At 38.5% G+C, this 24,143-nt stretch overlaps 1 protein-coding gene across 6 annotated transcripts in view; it reads right to left on the bottom strand.

Annotated features, from left to right (window-relative positions):
* Positions 1-16,425, bottom strand: part of ncam1a (neural cell adhesion molecule 1a) — a 245,292-nt gene extending 228,867 nt beyond the window's left edge. For 3 of the 6 annotated variants that reach the window (XM_084136094.1, XM_084136096.1, XM_084136098.1), the window contains exon 1: positions 16,205-16,425. In XM_084136094.1, the coding sequence (XP_083992220.1) occupies positions 16,205-16,256 (52 nt within the window). In that variant the 5' untranslated portion in view covers positions 16,257-16,425. The remainder of the gene's footprint in view (positions 1-16,204) is intronic. The other 3 variants (XM_084136093.1, XM_084136095.1, XM_084136097.1) reach the window with 1 other exon arrangement.
* Positions 16,426-24,143: the final 7,718 nt, after the last annotated feature.

The following is a 24,143-nucleotide window of genomic DNA, read 5'->3' as shown; positions in this document are numbered from 1 at the left end:
AAATAAAAAAAAAACAGCCGACTCTCAAATTAAATGTTAATACAATAAATCTTGCATGTAAAAAGATGACTCTGAAAAATAGTAGTATTTAATTAAATACATTTATCTAAGTCTATTTTGACTATACATCTCAAAACTCCTCTGGTAGCCCCTTAAATAAAAAACGAACAGTCCCTAACCAGAACGTTAATTAAAAAAATGTAGCCTATTGCTTTTATGAATCTTATAAGAGGCTACAAGTAGCTCCTAACTGGCGAATTCAAGAGAAACTCCTAAAAATAATGGGCATGTCACTCATAACTTTAGACTCCTAATGTGTTTTACTAAGAGTAATTCACAAAGCATTTTAGCCCTAAAAGTAGCACATACGTCTGGGACAGCTTAGAAGAAAAAACGAATTAATTTACCTTTTGTCTATACAAACGTGACTTCAGATTCGTTTAAAAAACTCTCTCGTCCTTCTCGGTGGCACGTCTTCTCACAAGCAAACACCTGTCACTCATCATCAGGCAATCACTGTGATCTGATATATATGAATCTGTCAATAATAATAATAATAATAATAATATCATCATCATATTATTAATGTTGACCTGGTTTAACTAACTTGTATGTGATAGCCCTATTGTCTAATAGGGGTCCTGTGCCTATCTCTGGGTTCCTGGCTCAGAAAAAGATCTGCAATAAAACAGATTGTGTGTAGTATAGCTTAATTTTGCGCCGATTTGTCAATTGTTTATGTTGACCCCCAAAACAAGGCCCCCCACCCCCCTCAAACATGACATCCTGGTAACCCCTCTGCTGCAACTGTTGGTGACAATAAGTCATTGCTTACATGTACAGTATTGTAACAATATATTCCTGGAAAACTTCACAATGCATTTCAAATGAGCCCAGGAACAATCAATGCACCGATGAAAGTGAACTTTTATTCTGGTGGAGTCTTCTCAGTAATGAAACAGTAATGTGAGTGTTCAAACACAGCTGCATCCATACCCTGAGCCCTTGGTCTCTCTCTCACTCGCCCCTTTTATCTGCATACCCTCCATTACAAAGAAATGCACAGCTGTCACTCTGTTGCCCAGAAACCTAATACCTACGCAGACGCTTTTCAATCTCACAATAGATGGGCAGTTCTGACCATGAGGTCATCTGGTCCGTGCACAAGACAGATTTCCCAGACGCATTGAAGCCAGGCGGCCAAATCAACAATTTTGTTAGTGGCTAAATTTCATTTGGCACCATAAAGTGCTTATAGATGAAAAGCTGTCATGAATAATAGAATAATGATGATCATATCTTGAATCACACTGAAACATAATACAACAACAGGCTGTCCAGGGTGATATAGCTAAATATATAATAATGTAGATATACAATTATTTATTTATATATGTGTGTGTGTGTGTTTTATAAAACTTTTTGAAAGAAACATCTTCAGTGAACATTTGTTTTCAAATAAATCATAGAATCAGAGTTGAATCAATTTGAAAAAGATAGTTTGTACTAATCATTCTTGTCACAAGATGAGGACGGATCATAAAACAAATATAATAAAACGCTCTTTAGGAAATGTTATGGCCTAATAATGTAAGCGCATTTAAATCCTCACAATATTCATAATGTTGTTTGTTACTTAAAAAGAAATCAGATTATATATTCCCTACCCTACAATTCTTGTAATACCAACTGCTCCTTAGAGGCTGGAGAATATTTGATAGCATCAATCAGTCGCGCACTGCATGACTGCCTAGGTCAGTGTTTTATGATTTCTCAATTAATTTGAAGTCACAAAACTCAACCAAACCTCTAACATCGCTGTCAAAAAGTCACTTCTCCAAATTACTTGCATTCTATCTGACTGAATCGGTCTTTGCTTGTCCCCAGAATCTCACTGTCTCCCCAAATCTGTCTCCAGAGGAGAACAAACGACATTAAACATTTATTTCAACATAATGTGAGTGCTTGTTTGTTGGCTTTAAAACAAACTAATTACTGCAGAAACTGTGTCCGCCTCTTGACTATATTTGTGTATATCAGGCACGGTTTTCAAGTCGCTGTTGGACATCACCGAGGTGCATTAGCACATTAGGTAGGAAACTAATTAAGGCTTTTCCACATCTTGGGCAAAAATACTGTCTGGAGACTGTCTTTCCCAATAACAGTAATGAGACGAAGAGATCTAGGGAGCCATGAGAAGCCTTCATTTTTTACAAAAGCATGTATTCGGTCCTCTGGAAGAGTAGACATGCTCTGTTCTGACGGCGAGGTCTGTGTTCTCCAAGCCTCCCCTCTTTGTTTCCCTGGCTGCTCGCTGTGATGCTCATTAGGATCCATAAACAATAGGAGCAGCTCTTCTAATGAGAGGCCTTCAAAAGTGCCTGCCCATGGGAAGCTGGCCATGCCGCATCTGCCGCCACACCCGCCAAACATTGAATTCTCACCAGTTATGGCGGGTGTGATCAACCTAGCGGAAGCTCTTTGAGAAACTCACTTCACTTAATTCCTAAGGATGCCATCATTTTTCTATGATGCTTAATTATTGTTCCGGTTGTAACTTGCAGTTCTAATAGAATGATTAATGAAGGTTACATGGCTTCTAGATGTGGAGATTGCAAAAAACAGAGATTACAGCCATCTCAAACCAGGCTAGGTTTCAGTGCTATGGCACTGCAATTGTTGCACATCTAAGAGACAAAATGAAGATGCTTTCTTCAGACTATATTATATTAGAACTGCATTGTAGCAGGTAAGGCAACTTAAAGTGGAAGAAAATATTTGGGTCGTTAATTAAATAGTTTTAAACCCAAAATGAAAATTATTTAACAAGAACAACTAACTAAATAAATAAACAAGCAAATAGTTTATTTACAAAACTGTCATTATTTACTCACTCTCATATTGTTCCTGTTTTATTCATCCTAAAAAGAAAACGTCATAACACTTTAGTTTAGGGTCCAATTCTCACTATTAACTAGTTGTTGCATATTACACTAGCATGCATATTATTAGGATATTGGCAGTGTATTAGTACTTGTAAAGCACATATTAATGCCTTATTTTTCACGCCCATATTCTACATCACTTAATACCCAACTGCCTAACTAACTATTAATAAGCAGTAATTAGGAGTTTACTGAGGCAAAAGTCATAGTTAATAGTTAGTTAATTGTGACAATTGGATCCTAATCTAAATTTTTTACATTTTTGGGTGAACTGTTTCTTTCTAATTCTGTCTGTATGCTGATACACCAGGTGCAGAAGTGCAAAAATTTGAATGGGCGATTCATTTTAGACCCGAGCACCTGTTTGACGGCCTTGTTTATGCACCACGGGAAGGTTAAAACGAATGTTGCTCTGTGCTTTCCTCTCAACAGCATGCTTCAGAGATGAGGTGAATAACACTAAACTCACAGTTGTTACTCTACTGACACGGCTCTACATCGCAGCCACTCCACACCATCTGTCCCAGCCAGAGACAGACAAACAAATGAGGAGGCCTCCTAGCTACAGAGATCAACAATCACCTCCTTCAGCCTTTACAGCAATCTGCTGCACATCCATTGATGTTGCACTAAATGGTTTTCAATCGTCATAGATTCCCCCCACCTAGACCAAGTTTAAAAATAATCAGTTCAATACACCCTAAAACCATCTGCCTCTGTGCTGTCTAAGCTTAGATAGCACACATCTTTTAAAGTTGAAAAGGAGTTTTTAAAATGGAAATATCACGTTAGTCCTAAAGTAAGAGCAAGAACCTACAAGCATCTGACCTTTCAGACTGAAATGTAAAAAATACAAAATAGAAAAATGTTTTTTAAAAGTCAGAAATGGTTAGAGGACATGTCATGATTCTTCCCTTCCCCATCCAAAACAAATAAATAATACATAAATCAAGATTAATATATAGTTTCGAGATTAATCATATATATGTAACGGAGGCCAGCTAGTAAGAGCTGTGTGAGTAAACCTCACTCCCCTAGCCTCAGGAGGTGTACCAGCGACTGCAGTCTTTAGCATCCTTGTTATGGCGCCTGCCTCCCATGCCGGAAACACCATTCGAGTACAGGGGTTACATACACATATAAAATGTTTCTTTTTCCTATTAATCAATGATTAATCTTTCATAACAACAAAGCATAGTGAACTTGAAACTACTGCAATACAAAATATATAGTATATGTAATGTAACTGCATCATAGCATGACACAATCTAAGCCAATGAGAAGGTATTTAATAATATACATTTACACAGAGAAGGATTTTGGACCAAAGTGATTAAAAGGTGGGTGTGGCAATTTATCAACCTAGCAGAGAAATGAAAATTAAGATAGTTACATAAATAAACTGTCCTTTCTTTCTTCTTTGGAACATAATATATATATTTTTTATCCATACAATGGAAGACAATAATAATCACCAAAACGGTTTAGTTACCAAAATTCTTTAGAATATCATCTTTTGTGTTCCGAAGAAGAAATTAAGTCATTCAGGTTTGTAATAACAGGATGGAGTAAATAATGACAGTATTTTCATTTTTGTCTGAAGTAACCCTTTGAAAAAAACAGTGAAAGAAAACCTAGACCCTAATGCTGGCTTCTTAAGAATGCTGGCTCAAGAATTGGTATGCATTGCTGCCAGAACTGAGAACATATAGCGGTTATCTCTGGCTTCTCTTTCCTTTGTTCTTAAAACCTAAACAGATGTTAAAACCAAGGGGTTTGTGCTAGTGATCTAACAGATGCCCCTTCAGCTACTGTAACCCACAGGATACACGCAAGAATGTAAACCCTATAAAAACATATTTTCCGAATTCATTATCCGCAGTAATGTTTCCATACACAGCAAAGGTAATTTCATACATCCATGATCAAGGGGAGTAAGAAAAATGACTGTGTTGAGAGAGCAGACACTTTTTTTTTTGCCGTTGCTTAAATCCTTAAATTTTGTTGATCAGAGCACTACGGTCCAGCCGAGTTAAAGGACGAGAAGACTGTTTTTGTTCTTTATCACTTAAAACCTCTAAACTCCTAGGAAGAGACAGTGACTTTTACAGGAGTTAGCCTATCAACAGGCCCCAGTCCTCAATCCTGTCAAAACAAGAAGACACAATGAAAGGACGGGTGAATAAATCACCTTGTTTTTGGGCCAGGGACAAGATTAATAGAGTAAATATTATGGATGTTTGGCAGCACACATCAAGACTGTTACCTCAGTGGCCTTGTAATCAAAGAAACAAACCTATCGATCATTTTTTCAAAAACAGCAACTATACTGTTAGATTAAACGTTCCTCTTTCACTAACACTGAATCCCATACATTTTACATTGGTGGAGAGTAACTGACTTAAAAGCAGCAAAACCTGTATATTTTTCAGTAGTGTAACAATACTGTAAAATAGGGGTGGGAATCTTTTACCATCTCACGATTCGATTCGATTCCGATTCTTGAGGCCACGATTCGATTCAAAATCGATTTTCGATTCAAAAAGATTTTCGATTCAAAACAATTCGATTTTATTCATAATGATTTCTAATCAGGTTTCTGATCATGATCTACTCTCATCTGCTTTGCAATACAGAATGACAAACGGAGACATTAAAGTGTCTTTTTCACATTTATTAAGTTCAATTCTCAGGGAAGTGCCTTTTATCAAAAACATTGAAAAAATATTTTTACTTGGTACTTTTAAAGCAAAGTATTTATGATGACCCATAACGAACTTACTTCCAATACTTCCTATATTAATTGTATTAATAAAACAAATGGAAGTGATTTGGCAAGTCAACTGTAAGGTTACATTTGCCAGCATATGTCCCAACATTGCTGAGAACCAACAGGAAAATAAATGTGTGCCTGTACTAGCAGCATACTTGTAGTAAATTAATACAAACTTCAGCATATTCTGAATCTCTGGCATTTAATAATAGACTTCTAACCAACATCCTCTTGTTATTTCCAATGAGCAATATAATCCTTCAGACAAAAAAAAACATTTTGCTGTAGCAAATTCACAAACAGTTTTCGTTCAAAAATATAGAATTATGTACCTGAAGCTATCATAACGTATAATGCTTGTGGACTTATGCATATTCTGAATAATTAGTAACATACAAAGTCGCTCTTGACTTATACACAACTAAATAATAAAGAGTTATGACTTGAAATGTTTGCTGTATACCACAATCAAAAATAGCAAAGAAAGTGAATGAACATTCTGCAGAGAGTAACTTACAGTCAAAATGTAACTTTTTGTGACTGGCATTGCACATATTGCATACAGATCAGATCGGTTTACACAGCATATTGATGTGAAAACTAAACAATACAGAAATTAGCTCTCATACAAAAAAATACTAAATAGATCACAATGAAATTGCCAATGTTCCATACGTTAGCTTTTAACGAAGACATTCTCTGGTGCCGTTCGGATTTGGCGCTCAGCCATCATGCGTCTGTTATGTGCGCGTCTCTGTTATGTGCACGCCACAGACTGTCCGCGCACTGCACGTCCGCTTCAGAGTTCCGCCTTTTGCGTTCCTTCAATGTTACGTTATTAGATTTTTTTTTTTTTTTTTAGAAAATCGATTTTTGACATTTGTGAATCGATTCAGAATCGTCCACGTCCCGAATCGCGATTCATCTAAGAATCGATTTTTTTCCCCACCCCTACTGTAAAATAAAAAAGCCAGTAACAAGATACTTTTTCAACAATTAATGTGGCAAAACACTATACTTTTAATTTGTCACTGCTCTATTGTAAGCAAATACAGTCAATAAAATCTCTTCTGAGCGGTGCTCTTTCACTCATGTCGCTGATTCATTGTGATTCAGTGATTCGTTCAGAAATGAACTGGTTTAATACATGAATCACAGATTCATTTGAGCCCATAATGTAGCTAATGTACAGTATACTAAATACTACTTTTATTGTATAAATACTAAATAATACTTTTATACTTTTATATTTATGATTTAGTTCTATAAATTAAGAGTCATTTAATGTATCTATTGAATTTAACTGTGCATATAAATATAAATAAAGCACATTATAGGATTTATTTTAATGTATATTTTGCTATGCACATAAAAACGGGACTTCGTTTACTGGACCAGGTCATGTCTGAACGAATGTAAATATTGCCTTCTTAAACAGCTTCTATATATTGAGCTACTTTTTTATATTAGGGAAGACACCCCAGAAAAAAAAGAAAAAAAAGACTAATAGATATCAGCATGAAACTTCCCTAGTTGATTACTGACATTAAGACAAATATCTTTTGTATTACAAGTTTTTAGAATATTTATGTTTAAATATGCAAATTAGGTATTATCTCATTAAATATGTACTAATTTGCATATATTTTCAGAAGAGAAATCTGAACATTGGATAAAGCCAGATTCAAAATTCTTGTTTAATTTTGTTGACATATTAGAGTCAAATGTTTTTACAGTGGGGATTTTGGACATCTCTTTTTTAATCACTCCATTAATCAGAAAAAACTGTCAACAGCCATAAAAAATCAATTTTCGCCCCATTTTTAGGTATAAAATGTTGTATAAATCAGAATCTGAATGATATATGAACAAACCCCTCTGTAAAAACCTTAAGAATATAGACAGGAATACAACCGGAAAGTTTGGTGTATGTAAGTGCTGCTGAAGTGGAGATTTCTGGCTCAGAGTATGAGAAAAAACCCATTTTGACACTTTTTTAGTGGAAACAACTATTTGCAGTTAAACTGTTACAACTATTAAACCAATTTTTCCACTTTTTTAGTGGAAACAACTATTTACAGACACAATATCTTATCAAATCATTAGCAACAACAATACAAACCACCTAAAACACATCAAAACTTATAACACAGTATTTATGGCCTTCAACTGAACAGAACCTCAGTCAAAAACAGTCAAAAACACACACAAACGGAATCACGTTGTCAGAAATTGACATCAGCCAATGAGATTTCGCTTTTAGAGTTAAATGCCCCATTGTACTTTCACGATTGGTTGCTGATTAAAAAGGAAATTACCATATTTGGATCTGACAACATTGTACAGGAGAGAGAGAGCTTTCCAAGGGTATATGTGATGACAGGGTGCAGACAGCGTTCGCGGAGCAGCGGGATGATTTAGAACGCCAACTTTTGTTGAATTTAGGAGAAATCTACATACGCAAATAGGCAAAGTGTAGTAAAATAAAAACCTAAATGTGTATTTCGGACTTTTTTTCACCACATGTCTGGAAGAAGACATGTTATTGAAGACAAATATCCCAAAATCTCAAAATTGACCAGTGAAAAAAAAACGATGTTTTTGCCTGCCGTGTCTCCCCTTAACTAGTATAGTTATCTACTTTTCTAAAAGGGTGTCTTGACTGTAGTATAACTATCTTAAATAATATTGCTTATAGCTTGGCCAACTACAGTTTCAAAGCAGCTTCCCCAACAGCGGTATTGAAGCAGGAACACTTTGGTCTGGCTGTGATTCAGGTGAAAGTAGAGACGGATGACGAGAACAACGAAAGCATAGGAAAAGCAATCAAAGGTGAGGAGGCAATCACAGTGGCGACATCAGACTCTCCATATTCAACTGAATTGCCTACTACGGGAGCAATTGATTATGTCAACAGCCACATGGCTTTGTACTGGGAAACTGTTGGCAGGAAATGAATTACTGCACAGTGGAACCACTCTGAATGCCCCGAGTCTCTTTCTACGATTTCATACAAGTAGCAAATCAAATGTCAAGGCCATGTTTTACTACATTTGCAATCTGTGACTAGATTTATGGATACAAACATGCAAATTAAAAGTCAAAACATACAGAGGTTTCACACAGCTGAGAGAACGCAGATTCATCCCCCCTCGAGAAAACTGGCATGCTAGATGGGCAACAATGCAATCAAGCTCGCCAATAAACTGACCACAACTTTCAAAAAAAACATCTTGGCAGAAAATATTTGTGCTTGAAATATGGTACTTTCTTGCAACATGCCCAGGAGACCAGAATGCTCTTTTCCATGTGGATTCATCAGCTATCCCATCATTTTCACTGTGATGATGCCTATGAGAGAAAATAATGTGGATGCGTGTCGTTTAGAGCTCGGGAACATCGATTAGTAATGAGAGCGGGTACAGTACCACTAGAATGCCATACACATTTGCAATGAATGGTGGTCTGTGAGTAAAGTATACGTCTGAAGGCTGTAAAATCTCTGCAGTTTAAATTAGAATCAGGTTTGTCTGACCTGATTACATCAGCACGCCTGTGGCAGAATCAGATGCAATACTGCGTTTGATAAGCAGTGGGAGACATACAAGCAGCCTTGTCCAAACTTAAAACACTCAACCGGACAGAAAACACAGTAAGGAGGAGGATATTTTTAGATTTCAAATGAAGATTAAGACCGAAAAGTGCTAAAAATATTCATATCACGCTGCTTTATTTGGACTTCAAGCCATGTCTATAATTCAAAGCTACTGTGTTTATACTGTGTATTTGCTCTTGGCCTCTAACCCCCCCTGCACTCTCTCTTTTGTCTCTTCTCAGGTTATTATTCTTTATATTTAGGCCAGTGCTTGTAGGGTTTCCAGAATGTTCTTTTTTGAAGATGAACTCACAGGCTCCCAACTAAAAGAACCATGGGTCTTCCACAGGCAAGCGATTCATTATTTACATCAGTTAAAAATCGGTTTTCAAAATCCCACAAAGAACACTTGAATTCATGTGAGTAGTGTCATAGTGATTTTATTATTTTACTGTATTTTTTCCCCAGAAAAATAAAAACCACATAGACTGCTTAAACATTGTGATGCACTACATCACAATATTCTCTTGCATTGTAATCTATACCGTTCAAATGTTTGGGGTTGGTTATTACAATTTAAAATAACTGTTTTCTATTTAAATATATGTTGAAATGTAATTTATTCCTGTGATGGAAAAACAGTTTTTTCAGCATCATTAATCTAGTCTTTAGCAGCACATGATCCTTCAGAAATCATTCTGATATCCCGACCTTTTGAAGCTTTGCTTTTTGCATTAATTTGGCATAACAAATTTAGAACAAAACTTTTACCTCATCTCATCTTGACATTCGCTAAAGTTGTTGACTGTGAATGGATAAAGCTGTGAAAATAATCCTATCATTTTTCTGCTTACCGCAAATAGACGGAAACTGTAACCTTGTGAAAGTGCTCTTGTTTGAACACAGTGTGGTAAGGAACTCAAAGTATGCGCAGACTTTGTTTTTGGTGGTTTTAACCGGAAACCTACTCCAAATTCCTTGAAGTGGGGTACAATAAAGTTGAATCTTAGATACAAACGTCTCTGGGCAGCAACATCTGAATGTTATTACCATTACAAAAGCCTACAGAATAGCTAGACCATGTTTAAAGTTCAGCAAAATGCATGATATATTACAAATATAATTTTTACAAGACTAAAATTCTAGCAATCAAAAATAATGTGCATTCAAATACAGCAGTCTATATTATAACACAGTCACTATTCGATGATGTCATGACCCTTGCTACGCATTGCATCATAACAGTTAAGTCATTCAATGGGATTAAGGGATTTTCAAGCTTCACCTTAAAGGTGAAGGGTGTAATTTCTGCACCCCTGAAGACACCAGACAGAACTGCAATCTGTTTGTTTGAACATGTTTGTTTAGCGTTCCCATTCATCTCAATGTCAGTTTCTCAGCTAGCACAGGCTCCCCTGAATGTGCAGTTTGTGATTTGAAATCGGTCATCTTTGCTCATGGGCACTCAGTTCTGGCTGGGGACTTTAGTTCTGTATTTAATGCTTCAAAATTCAACCATGTCTCAGCTAGGCTCGAATTTTCATGTTGCGATAATTGCTGAAGCTTTCACGGTATACGGTATTATCATGATATTGAAACAAGTTACAATCGTGCATGTCTGCTGTTCCATAACTTTCAGAAACTGAATGTGCATTTTCATTCAGCGCGTCTCCTCCACTTGTTCCGCCACTTATCATCCGTGTTGGGCTTGAGTAACCCCCTCGCCACGCTCCGAGCAGGACTCGAACTGGCGTCTCCGGCATTTGCGGCGGGCACGCTAACAAGGATGCTAAAGACTGCAGACTCTAGCATCAGTCACTAGTGCACCTCTGGAGGCCAGGGAAGTGAGGTTTACTCATAAAGCTCTTATGAGCTAGCCTCTGTTACACTTACCCCCATAAACCTCACTCCCATCCGGGTCACGGCACCAGTGTAACCCCTCCGGTTCTACTCGCCTCGCTCCGAGCGGGACTCAAACCAATGTTTCCGTCATGGGAGGCGTGCATGCTAGCAAGGATGCTAAAGACTGCAGACTCTAACATCAGTCACTAGTTTGCCTCTTGAGCCCAGGAGAGTGAGGTTTACCCACACAGCTCTTACTAGCTGGCCTTCATTACACTCACCCTCCTAAACCTCACTCCCATCCAGGTCACGGCACCAGTGTAACCCCTCCGGTTCTACTCGCCCCGCTAAGAGCGGGACTCAAACCGGCTTCTCCGGCATGGGAGGCTGGAGCGTTAACAAGGATGCTAAAGTCTGCAGTCTCTAGCGTCAGTCACTAGTGCGCCTCTTGAGGCCAGGGGAGTGAGGTTTACCTGCACAGCTCTAGTAAGAGGCCTCTGTTACACTTGTTTACATTAGAGTGTGAATGCCTCTTTGACGCATAATACAGCAGTGTCGTTTTAACCAGCTGATGGGAGAAGTATTCTTAAAATGCGTTCAAAAAATCGCAATAATTCATAATAAATAATTATTCACTGTATTTTGAAGTGCCCACGATAATAATATCATGCATGTTCATGTACCGGCACGTCTAGTCTCAACAATGCAAAAACTTACTGTAGCTCAATTATAATTTATGCATTTAAAGGCAGGGTAGGTAGGATTTATTAAAAATTAAAGATCCAAATTTGTTAAAACTTTCTATATATATCAATACATAATTAAAATGTAAGAACTCTGAAAAAAAGAGTATAAAAATCAAGTGACTCTAGACCGTTTAATCTGTATTAAACACAGCTCATTATTTCGATTCGGGACGAATCAAAGGATTGGCTTAGGCGACTGTCACTCTCTCGCAACCATGGCAACCACCCTTTTGCCACACAGCACCTGCCCACTTGCGCGCGACCGTTTGATTTGAGGAGTGCGAGAGGCACGGAACCTGATCACACCTCCGTCCAGTAGATGGCGGTAATGCACTATGTTTGCAAGCTGCCAATAAAATCTATCGAAGAAGAAGAAGAAGGCACTGAACCTAGGAATACCAAAACAATGGCAGAGAAAGAGCAATCTAAATTTACAGTACCGGCATATGCAGTTAGTGAAGGCAAACCAGGCAAAAAAATGCCCCTTCCCCTCCGCTTGTCTCAGGTAAATAATGCGTCCTCTAGCTCAGCGGTCGGAGTCGCGCGTTCATGTGTTTTGGGGGCGTGGCTTTGGAAGAAGCACAGAAATGAGGGGTTGGAGTGAATGGAAATAATGAGATGTCTTTAAAACAGTCGTGAGAGGTCTACAGACACTCGATTTTGATACTTTCTTTTTCAGAGTACTTACATTTTAATTATGTATTGATATGTACATAAAGTTTAAACAAATTTGAAAAATAAAATTTTTAGACCATTTCTACCTACCCTGCCTTTAATGAATTTAAATGTATTTATTGACTCATCCAATGCAGTGAGTTTTGGGCGTGTACTTGTTTGAGAAATAGCAGATGGGAAGAGTGTTTGTATATTGTGTGAAAAGAGTAATTATTTTTACAGTTCTGTTTGGTGCCATTAGTGGTATAGAAATGACACTTAAACGTTCCACAATTCAACTAGAGCGAGCAAGGCAGACAGTAAGAGAGGCAAAAAGTTGTGTTTCTGGTTTAAATGTGGGGGGTGTAAGACAATGTTTACACTCCTCAAAGTTTCCTCTCAGCCTGCGACTTTAGGAGGCCCTTCTACTTGAATTAGGAGAAATCCTTTCAGAGATGGGCTGCAGGGATCAGGGGGTGGCTTTTCAGCATGACAAAACCAAACCCATTTCCCTCCTTTTTTTCTTTTTTTCCCTCCAACACTCTACAGGACGCCTTCGGAGCTTACACAATGCAAATCAGTCTGAGCCCCTTTCAGAGAGTGATTAATATGCATAGACAGCCCATCTTTATCAAACAGCAAAAAAATAGAAAACAACTGGAGAACATTTGTGATGATTGGACCAGTCAGCTTGCGCAGAATACAATTAATACATTTTACAACGAGGAGTCACAGTGTGAACAGTATAGAATGAAAGCATTAAAAAGCATTAAATGGAGAAACATCCAGAGATCCTACAGCATGGGGGCAAATCTTTGTACCAGATCACAATTCCTTTCAGCTCTGATTTGACGCTTATGTTTTCATTGGCCTTAATCTTAGTAAAGCAATACCACTATAAAATTCACCTTGTAATGTCCATACAGAAGTCTTTTTTTCTCAGAGGAGAGGTTCGGAGGTGGACCCCTACCCATGGAGATAAAATATCTGGTTAATTTTAATAAGACTTTTAAGAGCAGTGAATAGTGATAAATGAATTATATAACAAATCATCATTCAGCAGGCATACATTGAGTCCTTGAGTTGAAATCAGTTGATTTAATTATGGTATGCCTGTGAACCACTATATATATCTTTATTTTGGCTGAGTTACAGTAACCATAAGGAATATATATATATATATATATATATATATATATATATATATATATATATATATATATATATATATATTCCTTATGGTTACTGTAACTCAGCCAAAAGATGGAGAGTGGAGAGCAGAGTAATTTTAATCTCTCCCAGTACTTTCATACTAGCTTTGAACTTGCCACAGAAGGAGGAGTTCCAGATGTTCACCATCTTGCAATTGTTTCTTTATTTTTCTTCAAGTGTTAACTAATCTTCTACTCTGCCCTCCTCTTGAGGTCAGGGGCATGTGCAATATTTAAAGCTCACCAAACTTAATTTATTTATTTTTAAAGTACTTCAGAGGCTGCCATTTAAGACTCCCTATTTGGCTCTTTATACTTTTAATATGTTGAAGCACAGCCTGAAGAAACAGTTATTTGTGATGTGGGTTTATGGATATTTATCTGTAGTCAGCACACACAAACAGCTCTCTGTCAACATCAACATGTCAGCACCATCCAACAGTATGTGCCTCTAGTCTGCACTACAACAATCCCTTAGTGATATGTAAAGATAAGGAGTGGCGTAGAGGGAGAGAAAAAAAATGAATGACAGATGCAGGTGTTCAGTACCGTTACACCTCAAAACAGCATTGTTTAAACCCACACATGCGCCCAACACTATAACTGTACAGTAAATAAAAGTAAAACACACTAGACATTAATGGTAAATTCATAAACTCAATCATTCTTCAAATAGGACACAGGTTTTTAAAAAAAGGAGAGTACAACCATGTACAGAACTGCACTATTTAACATCCTGCCCTAATTACACACAAATTAGGGACACCTTCTATAACACGCCAAACACACCAGGACAAAGTCCCACAGCTGCTAGGAGGAACCTCAAACCTGCTGCGAGGTTTGTGAAGTCCTGCCATGACAAAAGGGCAACCAGTGGGACAGGACCACCGACTGAAAAATAACATCATCCCTGTGCATCATGCATACAAATCATAAACACTCATAACACTAATGGCTACAACTGCACAACCCCATTCCATTTCACCATGCACTTGACTAAATATATAATGGACTTACATTGTACATTATTAAACTATATTCTAAAATCTATATTCCATATCTGTCACAAAACCACTGCACTTTGTAGGTATTGAATGTTGTTGTTGTTGATGCCAATAAACATCTGGGCAAATAGTATGATAAATGACTGCCACATTATTATTTTTAAATGCTGTGCATACTGTATGTATGCAAATATCTATATGCATAATGCCAATCCTTTGGCAATGTAAAGCTTCTGTTTTGCCATGAGAAAGGGGGCGGGGGGTTGGGGTTGGGGGGGGGGGGGGGGGTTTGGAGGAGGAGGGAAGGGGGAGGGGTGACAATATAATTCATTCCCGCCCAAGCCATAGTGTCTGATTGGCTGGAAATGATCATCCATGCTTTCAAATCATTAACAGATTTTCATTCTTCTTTATGCATGCACTCATTAATTAAACTTTCACTTGGTTTTGTAATTGGTTGCCTGGCCTGCTTATAAACAGCCTGGATATTTTATTATACATGCATGAGAAGTGTAACTTCAGTCTTTAAAGGGACAGTTCAACCATTTACTCATCCTCATGTTATTCCAAACCCGTTTGACTTAGGCTACTTACTTTCTGCAGTATGACACAAAAGGGGAGGTTAGGAAAAATGTTTGTGACCTTACATTGCATCTTTTTCCATACAATAAGCTTGAATAGTGACTGAGACTGTTACTCTGCCTCACATCTCCTTATGGTTCCATTGAAGAAAGTAAGCAGGTATTGAACAACTTGAGGGTGAATCAATAACATAATTTTCCAAATGTTTTTATCGAACTATAATAACAAGGATACTCATCCAAGGGTAATGCAGAGATGTCCAAGTCGCTCAAGTTAACACGAGCGCTCTCAGCACCACCGCGACCATCCCGAATATAAACACACGGATGAATACACAAACACACATTAAAATACCAAACAATAAACTTCGAACGGCTATTGTGACGGGTTGATGGTGATATGTTTACACAACGCACCAGCTGGTTGTTTTTTTCTGTCTCCCCAGCACAAATCTCAAAGGAGTCAGTGCGCAGTAATGTCCACACAACCATACAAACGACACGATTTCGCGCACTTGGGATGTCAAGAATCGCCCCTTAAAAGTATTATTCTTTTTACGCAGAGATGCGAGACTTCATATCCCACATAACTGGAGCCAGTTTGGAAACATGTACCAGTTTGGCAGGGATGATAATAACAGAGTTTGTTTTATGAAACGGACGGCTAGATATAAACCGAGGCAGTTCGTAAAGCTGTATCACTGAATGAACCAGCGCGAACTACCTTGCATCCTCATCCTCACGCGCACTATAACTGTTGTGTGCTGTGGAGACAACGCGCCGGGATAGCGGGGGGAAACAAGGATGCGAAAGGATACAGTCTAACAGTGCAACTGAAACAAGTGCATCTTACCTGCATAACCAAAGAAAAGCAGTGTCCAAATGAGATCCCTTATCTGAAGCATTGCAATCTCTTCCAAAGGTAGGCTCCGTGTAGAATATGTAAGGAGAGTTTGGTTCAGTAATTATCTAAATGACTACGATGCTTTGTCCCTGTTTCAGGTTGCTGTGATATCATGAATTGGTCCTCAGCCGTTGACACAGAATGCGCTCCGAGCGGCACAGCGAATGAGTGACAAGAGCCGCAGCACACGCAACACGAATTCATCCGCCGGCGCGAGCGTATGGAGCGCGCTGGATACACAGGCATAAACTAGTGCGCGCACTAGGTTCGGTGTGGTGCCGCTGCAAATCACAAACAGCAGATGGTGCGCTCGGAAAATCTCGTCATGGACTGCCGGGGTTATTTGGATTAAGAATTCTTATAAACTTGACAATGGTTACCGGTATTCAAATGCGGGTATTGTTTCCCTTAACCAGACTCATTTAATGAGATAATGAGCGAATGTGTGATGCTGTATGGTAGTACTATTTTTAATCACAATATGTTCACCTATTAAGCATCCTCAAGCAACTGCAACAAGAAAAAAATAGGTCAAAAAATAGAATGCAACCTATTTCGCTCTTAAATTTGATTTACTGCATATACTGCATTTTTGTTTTTATAACAATAATAAAAAAATAAAAAAATAGCTCACGTTCAAAAAATAACCTACGTACAAAATATTGCGTGAAAGTTTAACAAATTTCTTTTAAGCTGGTGCTTAAACTTTATTAAATTCTGATAGTGAAAATATAGAGATAGTTCCAACAAAAATTAAAAAAAGGAAATTCTGTCATAATTCACTCATGTTGTTACAAACCCAGACTTTCTTATTTATGTAAACATAAAACAAAATATTTTGAAGAAATCTGGGCAGTCTGGGCAGTAGAATCTTAAGAAAATTAACAGTAGGCTTATTTTATTATATTATTTAATGAAGCCAATTAAAAAACAATGGCTAACTAAATTTATTTTGTTTTAATATTGAATCTCATTTGACTTTGCTTTATTTATTTATTTATTTATTTATTTATTTATTTATTTATTTATTTATTTATTTATTTATTTATGTGAATAAATGAGTCTGGAGAAATCTAAAGACTCAACAATGTTCTTATTGTTGGTTTCAGATCTCTTTTTGGTGATAGAGGTGAAAGTAAAGATAGATGGTTTGTGATTTGCCAATGCCCTGATTTTGTCCCGTGAAAAGGTCAATAACAATAATTCCCTACAGACAAGACAGGAGTTGCATGAGGAGAGCATTGTTTCAGACTTGTCAGTAATTTGTAGCCGAGTGTGAAACTGCATTCCATGAACTGTCAGAGGTTATAGAGAAAAGGGCTCCTCCATCTCCGTTTTCAATCAGAATTCTATCCGGCGAGGTGAAAGCATTGCAAATTCTTCCACACACTGCTATGGTGGATCAACATACACTATGGAATGATACTTTTAAGGATAAGGAACTTAAATTGCCCATCTCCACGCTACAGAAAAGAGAAAAATGCAGACATAGTTAGCCTCTTTCATCACAGAGAGTGATGGGGAGGAAAACGGCAGCCTGAGTTTACAGCTCTTCAGTGGAAATTTGTTTATGTTTTAAACTTCAGAACGTCTCATTAAGGCAGTTTTTAAGAATACTGTTTATACTTCAGTGTGATGTACAGTTCCTCTAATGACGGGGAATCAACATTTTCAGAACTACCCAGCGAGGAAAAGGCAATTTAGCATATTAGAATGATTTTTGAAGGATCATGTGACACTGAAGACTGGATTAATTGCTGCTGAAAATACAGCTTTGCCATCACAGGAATAAACTTTTTAAAAATAAAATAAAATTCAAACTCATATAGATCACAATCTTATGGTTCTTTACTGTATATTTGATCAAATAAACGTATACTTTAAGCATAAGAGACTTAGATAGATAGATAGATAGATAGATAGATAGATAGATAGATAGATAGATAGATAGATAGATAGATAGATAGATAGATAGATAGATAGATGGGAGGAGAGGTAGATCAATATTTATGGACAGACAGACAGATGGGTGGATGGATGACAGACAGATAGACAGAGAGATAGAAGGAGAGATAGATGGAGAAGTAGAAAGATATTTATGGACAGACGGGTGGATGGACGACAGACAGACAGCCAAATAGATATTTGTTGAATAACCATCGCACTTCATCTCAGTTACTCCTTTTATTTATTTTTATTTGATGTTTACTTGATACGTATTTTGTTAATTCTGATACTGAAATAAAGAACAAAAACAACATGCTCACCTTATACATGTGCGTGTCTCATTCCTTAATGTGACATTTAACAAACCACTATACCCAAGGAAAATCTCATTAACCTCAAATCTCATTCACTAGAAGAGGCTGTGAACTATGTATACTGTTTGTTTATAGCTAATAGTAGTTTAAAGACAGGCAATGAAACTGTCTGAGTATTCACAATATCTTTTAATAGCACACTTAATCCTGAGACTGATTCCACTATGCTCAGAACAGATGACTGACAGATGCACTTCCTTGTGCCTCCCTCCGTCAAGTCATTGCTCGATTTATTTTGTTCTCTAACACAGATGTAAAGATTAATCACTGCGCTTCTGTTAGATCCTATTTGCTCCCCTCTGTTTGTCATTTCAAACTTGTCCCTTTCTCAATAAACAAGGAACATGGTGTTTGAAGGCACAGCCTGCAGGGGACGTTTCAAGATGAGAGCCAGTAGTAGAGAGCTACTGAGGGGCTGGTAATGAATGATGGCCCTACTTTTGTTTCTCACAATCTTTGCTCATCTCTCAGAGCTAACAAGGCCTTGAGTCTTAAGTACAATGGCCCACTAGCTGAATAGACTTGAGCATAATCAAAGTTTAGCCTTGTACAGTAGTCTGTCTCAAAACAAATTATTTTCTAATCATGCCTTCCATCACAGGCATATATAGCCTTCTAATTCTCATTCACGTCAATAAAAGCATTTATTCATAACCAATAAAAATCCTTGTAAATATCATCATTGTGCAGAAAGTTGCTGGTAACAGATTTCAGTGCTCTTGAAAACATATGTATACTTCAGTTCCAACTCATAGGCAAATGAGTTAAGCACGGAAGTTATCAGGCTGTTGAGCAGATGGGGGCAAGGCATTATATTCTGGCTCATCTAATTACTCTGAACTGCTAAATTACACATGTAATAATGCACTAAACCATTGTGGCATGAGCTCCAAGTCCCTGTATGATCATAAATGCTTAATGTTAAAATGCTTGAGCTGTGCCAAATGGCACCAAGCAAAACACAGCTTTATTTTTGTGATACTAAGAACTTAAATGTAGCTTTGATTAATTGAGAATAATACATAACTGTACATTTAGTCTAACCCAAAGCATTTATTAGGCTTATAATATAGAAACTAGGACAGAGAGGTAGATAGATATTTATGGTCAGAAAGACGGACGGACGGACAGATGGACGGATGGATGGATGGATTTTATGCATGTTCCTAATCCATTTGTGTAACATCACTTACATCACAGTCCATAAAACAATGTGCTCATCTCATTTTGTTTTTTGTTCATCATACAGAAGTGAATCTACTTTAAAGTCTATCACTAACTTGTGAAGACGTAGCATGACAACATCATTATACTTGCAAGTCAAGTCAAGTCACCTTAATTTATATAGCGCTTTTTATGTCAAAGCAGCTTCACAGTGATAACATGAAAATAATACAACAAAGTTTGTTTAAGAAGAAAATTTAAGTAAGGCAGATCAATAATATTGTTGAATATTAAATGTCCCCAACTAACTCCATCAGGTGACAGAATGGAGAAAAAAAAAACCCTTGGGAGAACCCAGGCTCAGTCGGGGGCCAGTTCTCCTCTGGCCAACGAACGAACAGTGTATGATTATGATTCAGGCAGCATCACAAGGCCATAAGTCAGATTGGATCAGAACATTCAGAATATTATCCAGTTCCATCTGGTTGGAAATAGGAGTCATCACGTTGGTATGGAGACGAGTTTGTAAAGGATCAGTGCCGATGGCTGTCGTGTCGATGAGGCCTTCACAGGGCTGATGAGGCTGGCACTGCGCCATCTGATCTGGATACGGGCCGGATCCGGCTGACTTCAGTAAACCTCGGAATAAACGAGTATATCAGGTGTTATAGGAAGTGTCCCCGGTTATAAATAAAGCGCTTTAGCAAGTCACTAACAACGTTTCAGCAAGTACAAACTTAAAAGAAATGCTCAAGGATGCATGTATGCACCTCTTGAAAATGACTAAATTCCATTGTAGTGGGTATACATTTTTTTACTCTGGTCTGTCTTTTGCAATTTAGCAGTGAATTTCCCCAAAACTAGTCTCAAAAAAGAAGAAAAAGAAAAAAAGAAAATCAGTCTATCTATCTATCTATCTATCTATCTATCTATCTATCTATCTATCTATCTATCTATCTATCTATCTATCTATCTATCTATCTATCTATCTATCTATCTATCTATCTATCTATCTATCATCAATCTATCTATACATCCCTCCATCCATCCATCCATCTTAGATATGTCTCTATAAATATCTACCTATCAACAAATACATATCTACCTCTCCATCTATATCTACCACTCTATCTGTCTATAAATACTTACCTACATACCTATCAGTCTGTCTATCAATAAATACCCGTCCATCCATCCATCCATCCATCCAGCCAGCCAGCCAGCCAGCCAGCCAGCCAGCCAGCCAGCCAGCCAGCCATCCATCCATCCATCCAGCCATCCATCTGATATTTCTCTATAAATATCTACCTATCTATCAACAAATACATATCTACCTCTCTATCTATATCTATCTACCTCTCTATATGTCTATAGATACATACAGTACCTACCTACCCATACCTACAATACTTATTTACCAGTCTGTCTGTGTATCTGTAAATAGCCATCCCTCCATCCATCCAAAACCAACTCTTTCCAAACCAAAATCTATATTTTCTCTCATGGGTCCAAATCAGATTAGCATTTTTATTTATTGTACCAACAGACATGTTACAAGCACAGCAAAAAACAATGCAGTCTATATTGGTGCAACTTGGCCTGACTCACCATAAGCTCTGCTAAACGTTCTATTAGACCAAGAGCCTGTTAATCAGGCTTTAAATCGACCATTGGCAATTTTCCCAATTAACACCCATTTAAAATGAAAAATGCAGCACAACCCAGTCCCTCAAATAAAGCGCTTTATATACTAATTACCTGTCACACAGAAATCAGCAGAGGGTGTTAGCCAGTGAGGCTTCTAAACTCCTAGAAATGTTCTAGAGACTATCAGTATGCCAGTGGGAAATAGATAAAAGAGAAAGGCAATAATAAGCTTTCACTGTACTGATAAGTAACCATCCCTGACAGGGTGGTAATTAGAATGAATTATGGGGGGACAGCAGTTTCTCTGAGCCTGCTTACACCGACTTTGTGTGTGTTTGTTGGGAACCTGCTCACTGGGCTGTGAAATCAGAGCCATCTGACTGCATTCCCAGGCTGCAGAGTGTCTACCCCGTACCCATCGATTCCTTTCTGTCACTAATGTTCTCTATCCCAGCATGCTCTGCCAGGGATTCTACCCCATAATCCTCACACTTGAGCATCGTGGCATTTGTATGTCACTTCGGTAATTATGAACGCATTTATCTGTGTCTTGAATGGCTGGTGGCGTCTGTTTTGTTGTAATCTGGTACAACTGAGCATTGAAATTTTCCGCTCGGTGTAGTGAACTGTGTTTGGCTTTGCAGGATAATACTCCGGTTCACAAGTTTGGGCTTCATATAAAGCTCTGCTTCTGTGGACATCCGCCGGGTCCAACAAAAGGGCTACAGACCGAGCGTGCCTCTTGTTAAGCTAACTGAAATAATATGAATGGCATGTTTATTAAATGGCCGATCTCTGATGAAAGTGCTCCTGTCTCGTCAAGGAAATGGAGGCCTTTATAATCTGCCGAAGCACATAGCAGATTTCATAGTCTAGAGTTATGCAGAACTCGCATGAGGAACAGTCTCATTTATTTATAATGACCATAAACAATAAACAAACTAGAATTATAGTACTTTTTGCAGCCGTTCACAGCGCAGGTATGATGAAAAAGCTCACTCTTCACTTCCAGTAGACACATAAATCCAGATGCTGGTTTTATTCTGGAAGCCATCAAATCATCAGAGGTAATGAATGAACTTCTTCAGGAGATGGATGGAGAGGGACAACGGCCATAGCACACGAGTGGAATTCTGGGGGTCTCAAAAGAATAAATCAGAGACTTTAAAGTGAATTTAAGGAGAAGCTGAGAGGATGTTTTACATAATCCATAAATTAACTTTAGGGGGCTGGTTTAGTCTATGCTCTAGTGCATTGCTCTCACTAAGCAGGAAATTAAAGTTTGGGGATCCTGACATATATGAGTTTGACCATCTCAGAAAAATATACTATCAGAATATATCTGAAACTGGATATGAACTCTTTATACTGCATACTCTCTATATACAGCCCTTTCTGGTTAGAAGCATTAGAATTAACAAATTTTTGATCTTCTGATGATATTTATTTTATTTTATTTACTTTTATGAGGGTATATTTATCAAATCCCATGAAACCAAACAAATGCTGACCATTTAGGTAAAAAAAAAAAACAATTAAAAGCGCTCAATTTGAATAATGATTATGTAGCAAGGTATGTTTGAAGAAGGAGGCGGGAACCGGCGAACATTTAAAGACTTCAATAATGTAAAATGAACAAACAACAAAAGTAAAGGCACATATAAACAAATATAACATAAATGGTCCAGGCCTGGTCCGCTCTCGTCCTTCACTGTCGTTGCTCCTCCTTTTATGCTTCCGAAGCTCCTCCGTGAGAGATATGAGACTGGTGTAGCGCACAGGTGTCGCTCATCATCAGTCACGCAACTGGCCTCGCGCCGTTCTCTCACGGCTCTCAGCCTCGCCCTGCTTGCCACATACCCCCATCGCCCCTCGCAGGCCAGGGGGTACTCCCGAGACTGTGCTCTACTGACAGATGAGGCGAGAGAAAAGGAGACGGAAGCATGAGGAGCGACAGCGATGAGAGAGGAAAGAAAAAAAACAACTTTGTCCGGTTCCCAAAATGCACTGCCATCTGGTCCTCCACCAGCTGGTTGAACTCCTCCACGGTGCCTGGCAGTGGCACTGGATAGCCCTCAGTGGATGGCTCAACACTCCTCCGCCGCCTGGTGGACGGCGACGGTTCCTCCGGACACGGGCAGTCGGCAGGAGTCCCCCGTTCCCTGCTCCTCCCTATCATGGTGGACGGTAACAGGCTCCGGCCTCAGGCAAACAGCAGCGACTCCTCTTCTCCCTTTCGGACGGCAACCACCCCTCCAGCACCCAGGCGGCAGGCAGCGAGCTTGTCCGTCCCCCCGGCAACTCACTCCAGTGCACTGCATCGACAGACTCTGCACAGCCATGCTCGATGGCACCACGGATTCCCCTCTGCGGCGAGGGCTCTTTGACAGCGCGTTCCTCCTTCCTGCCGGGTTTCGTCACCAGTGTAACAAAGTTAGTTGTTGTGGGAAGACCGGTGAACATTTAAAGATTTTAATAATGTAAAATAAACAAACAGCAAAATTAAAGCAAAGGTGGCAGCCCCTCATGGACGACTGCCACCACATATAAAGAAAACATAACATAAATAGTCCAGGCCTGGTCCTCTCTCGTCCTTCACAGTCATCGCTCCTCCTTTTATGCTTCTGCTCCTCCGTGAGAGATATGAGATCGGTGCGTCGCGCAGGTGTCGCTCATCATCAGTCACGCAACCGGCCTTGCGCCGTTCTCCAACAGCTCTCAGCCTCGTCCTGCTTGCCACAAAATAATATACACAT

This window comes from Abramis brama (assembly GCF_963993115.1).
Source record: "Abramis brama genome assembly, chromosome: 15".
NCBI classification, from domain to species: Eukaryota; Metazoa; Chordata; class Actinopteri; order Cypriniformes; family Leuciscidae; genus Abramis; species Abramis brama.
This window is presented reverse-complemented; position numbering and strand designations above follow the sequence as displayed.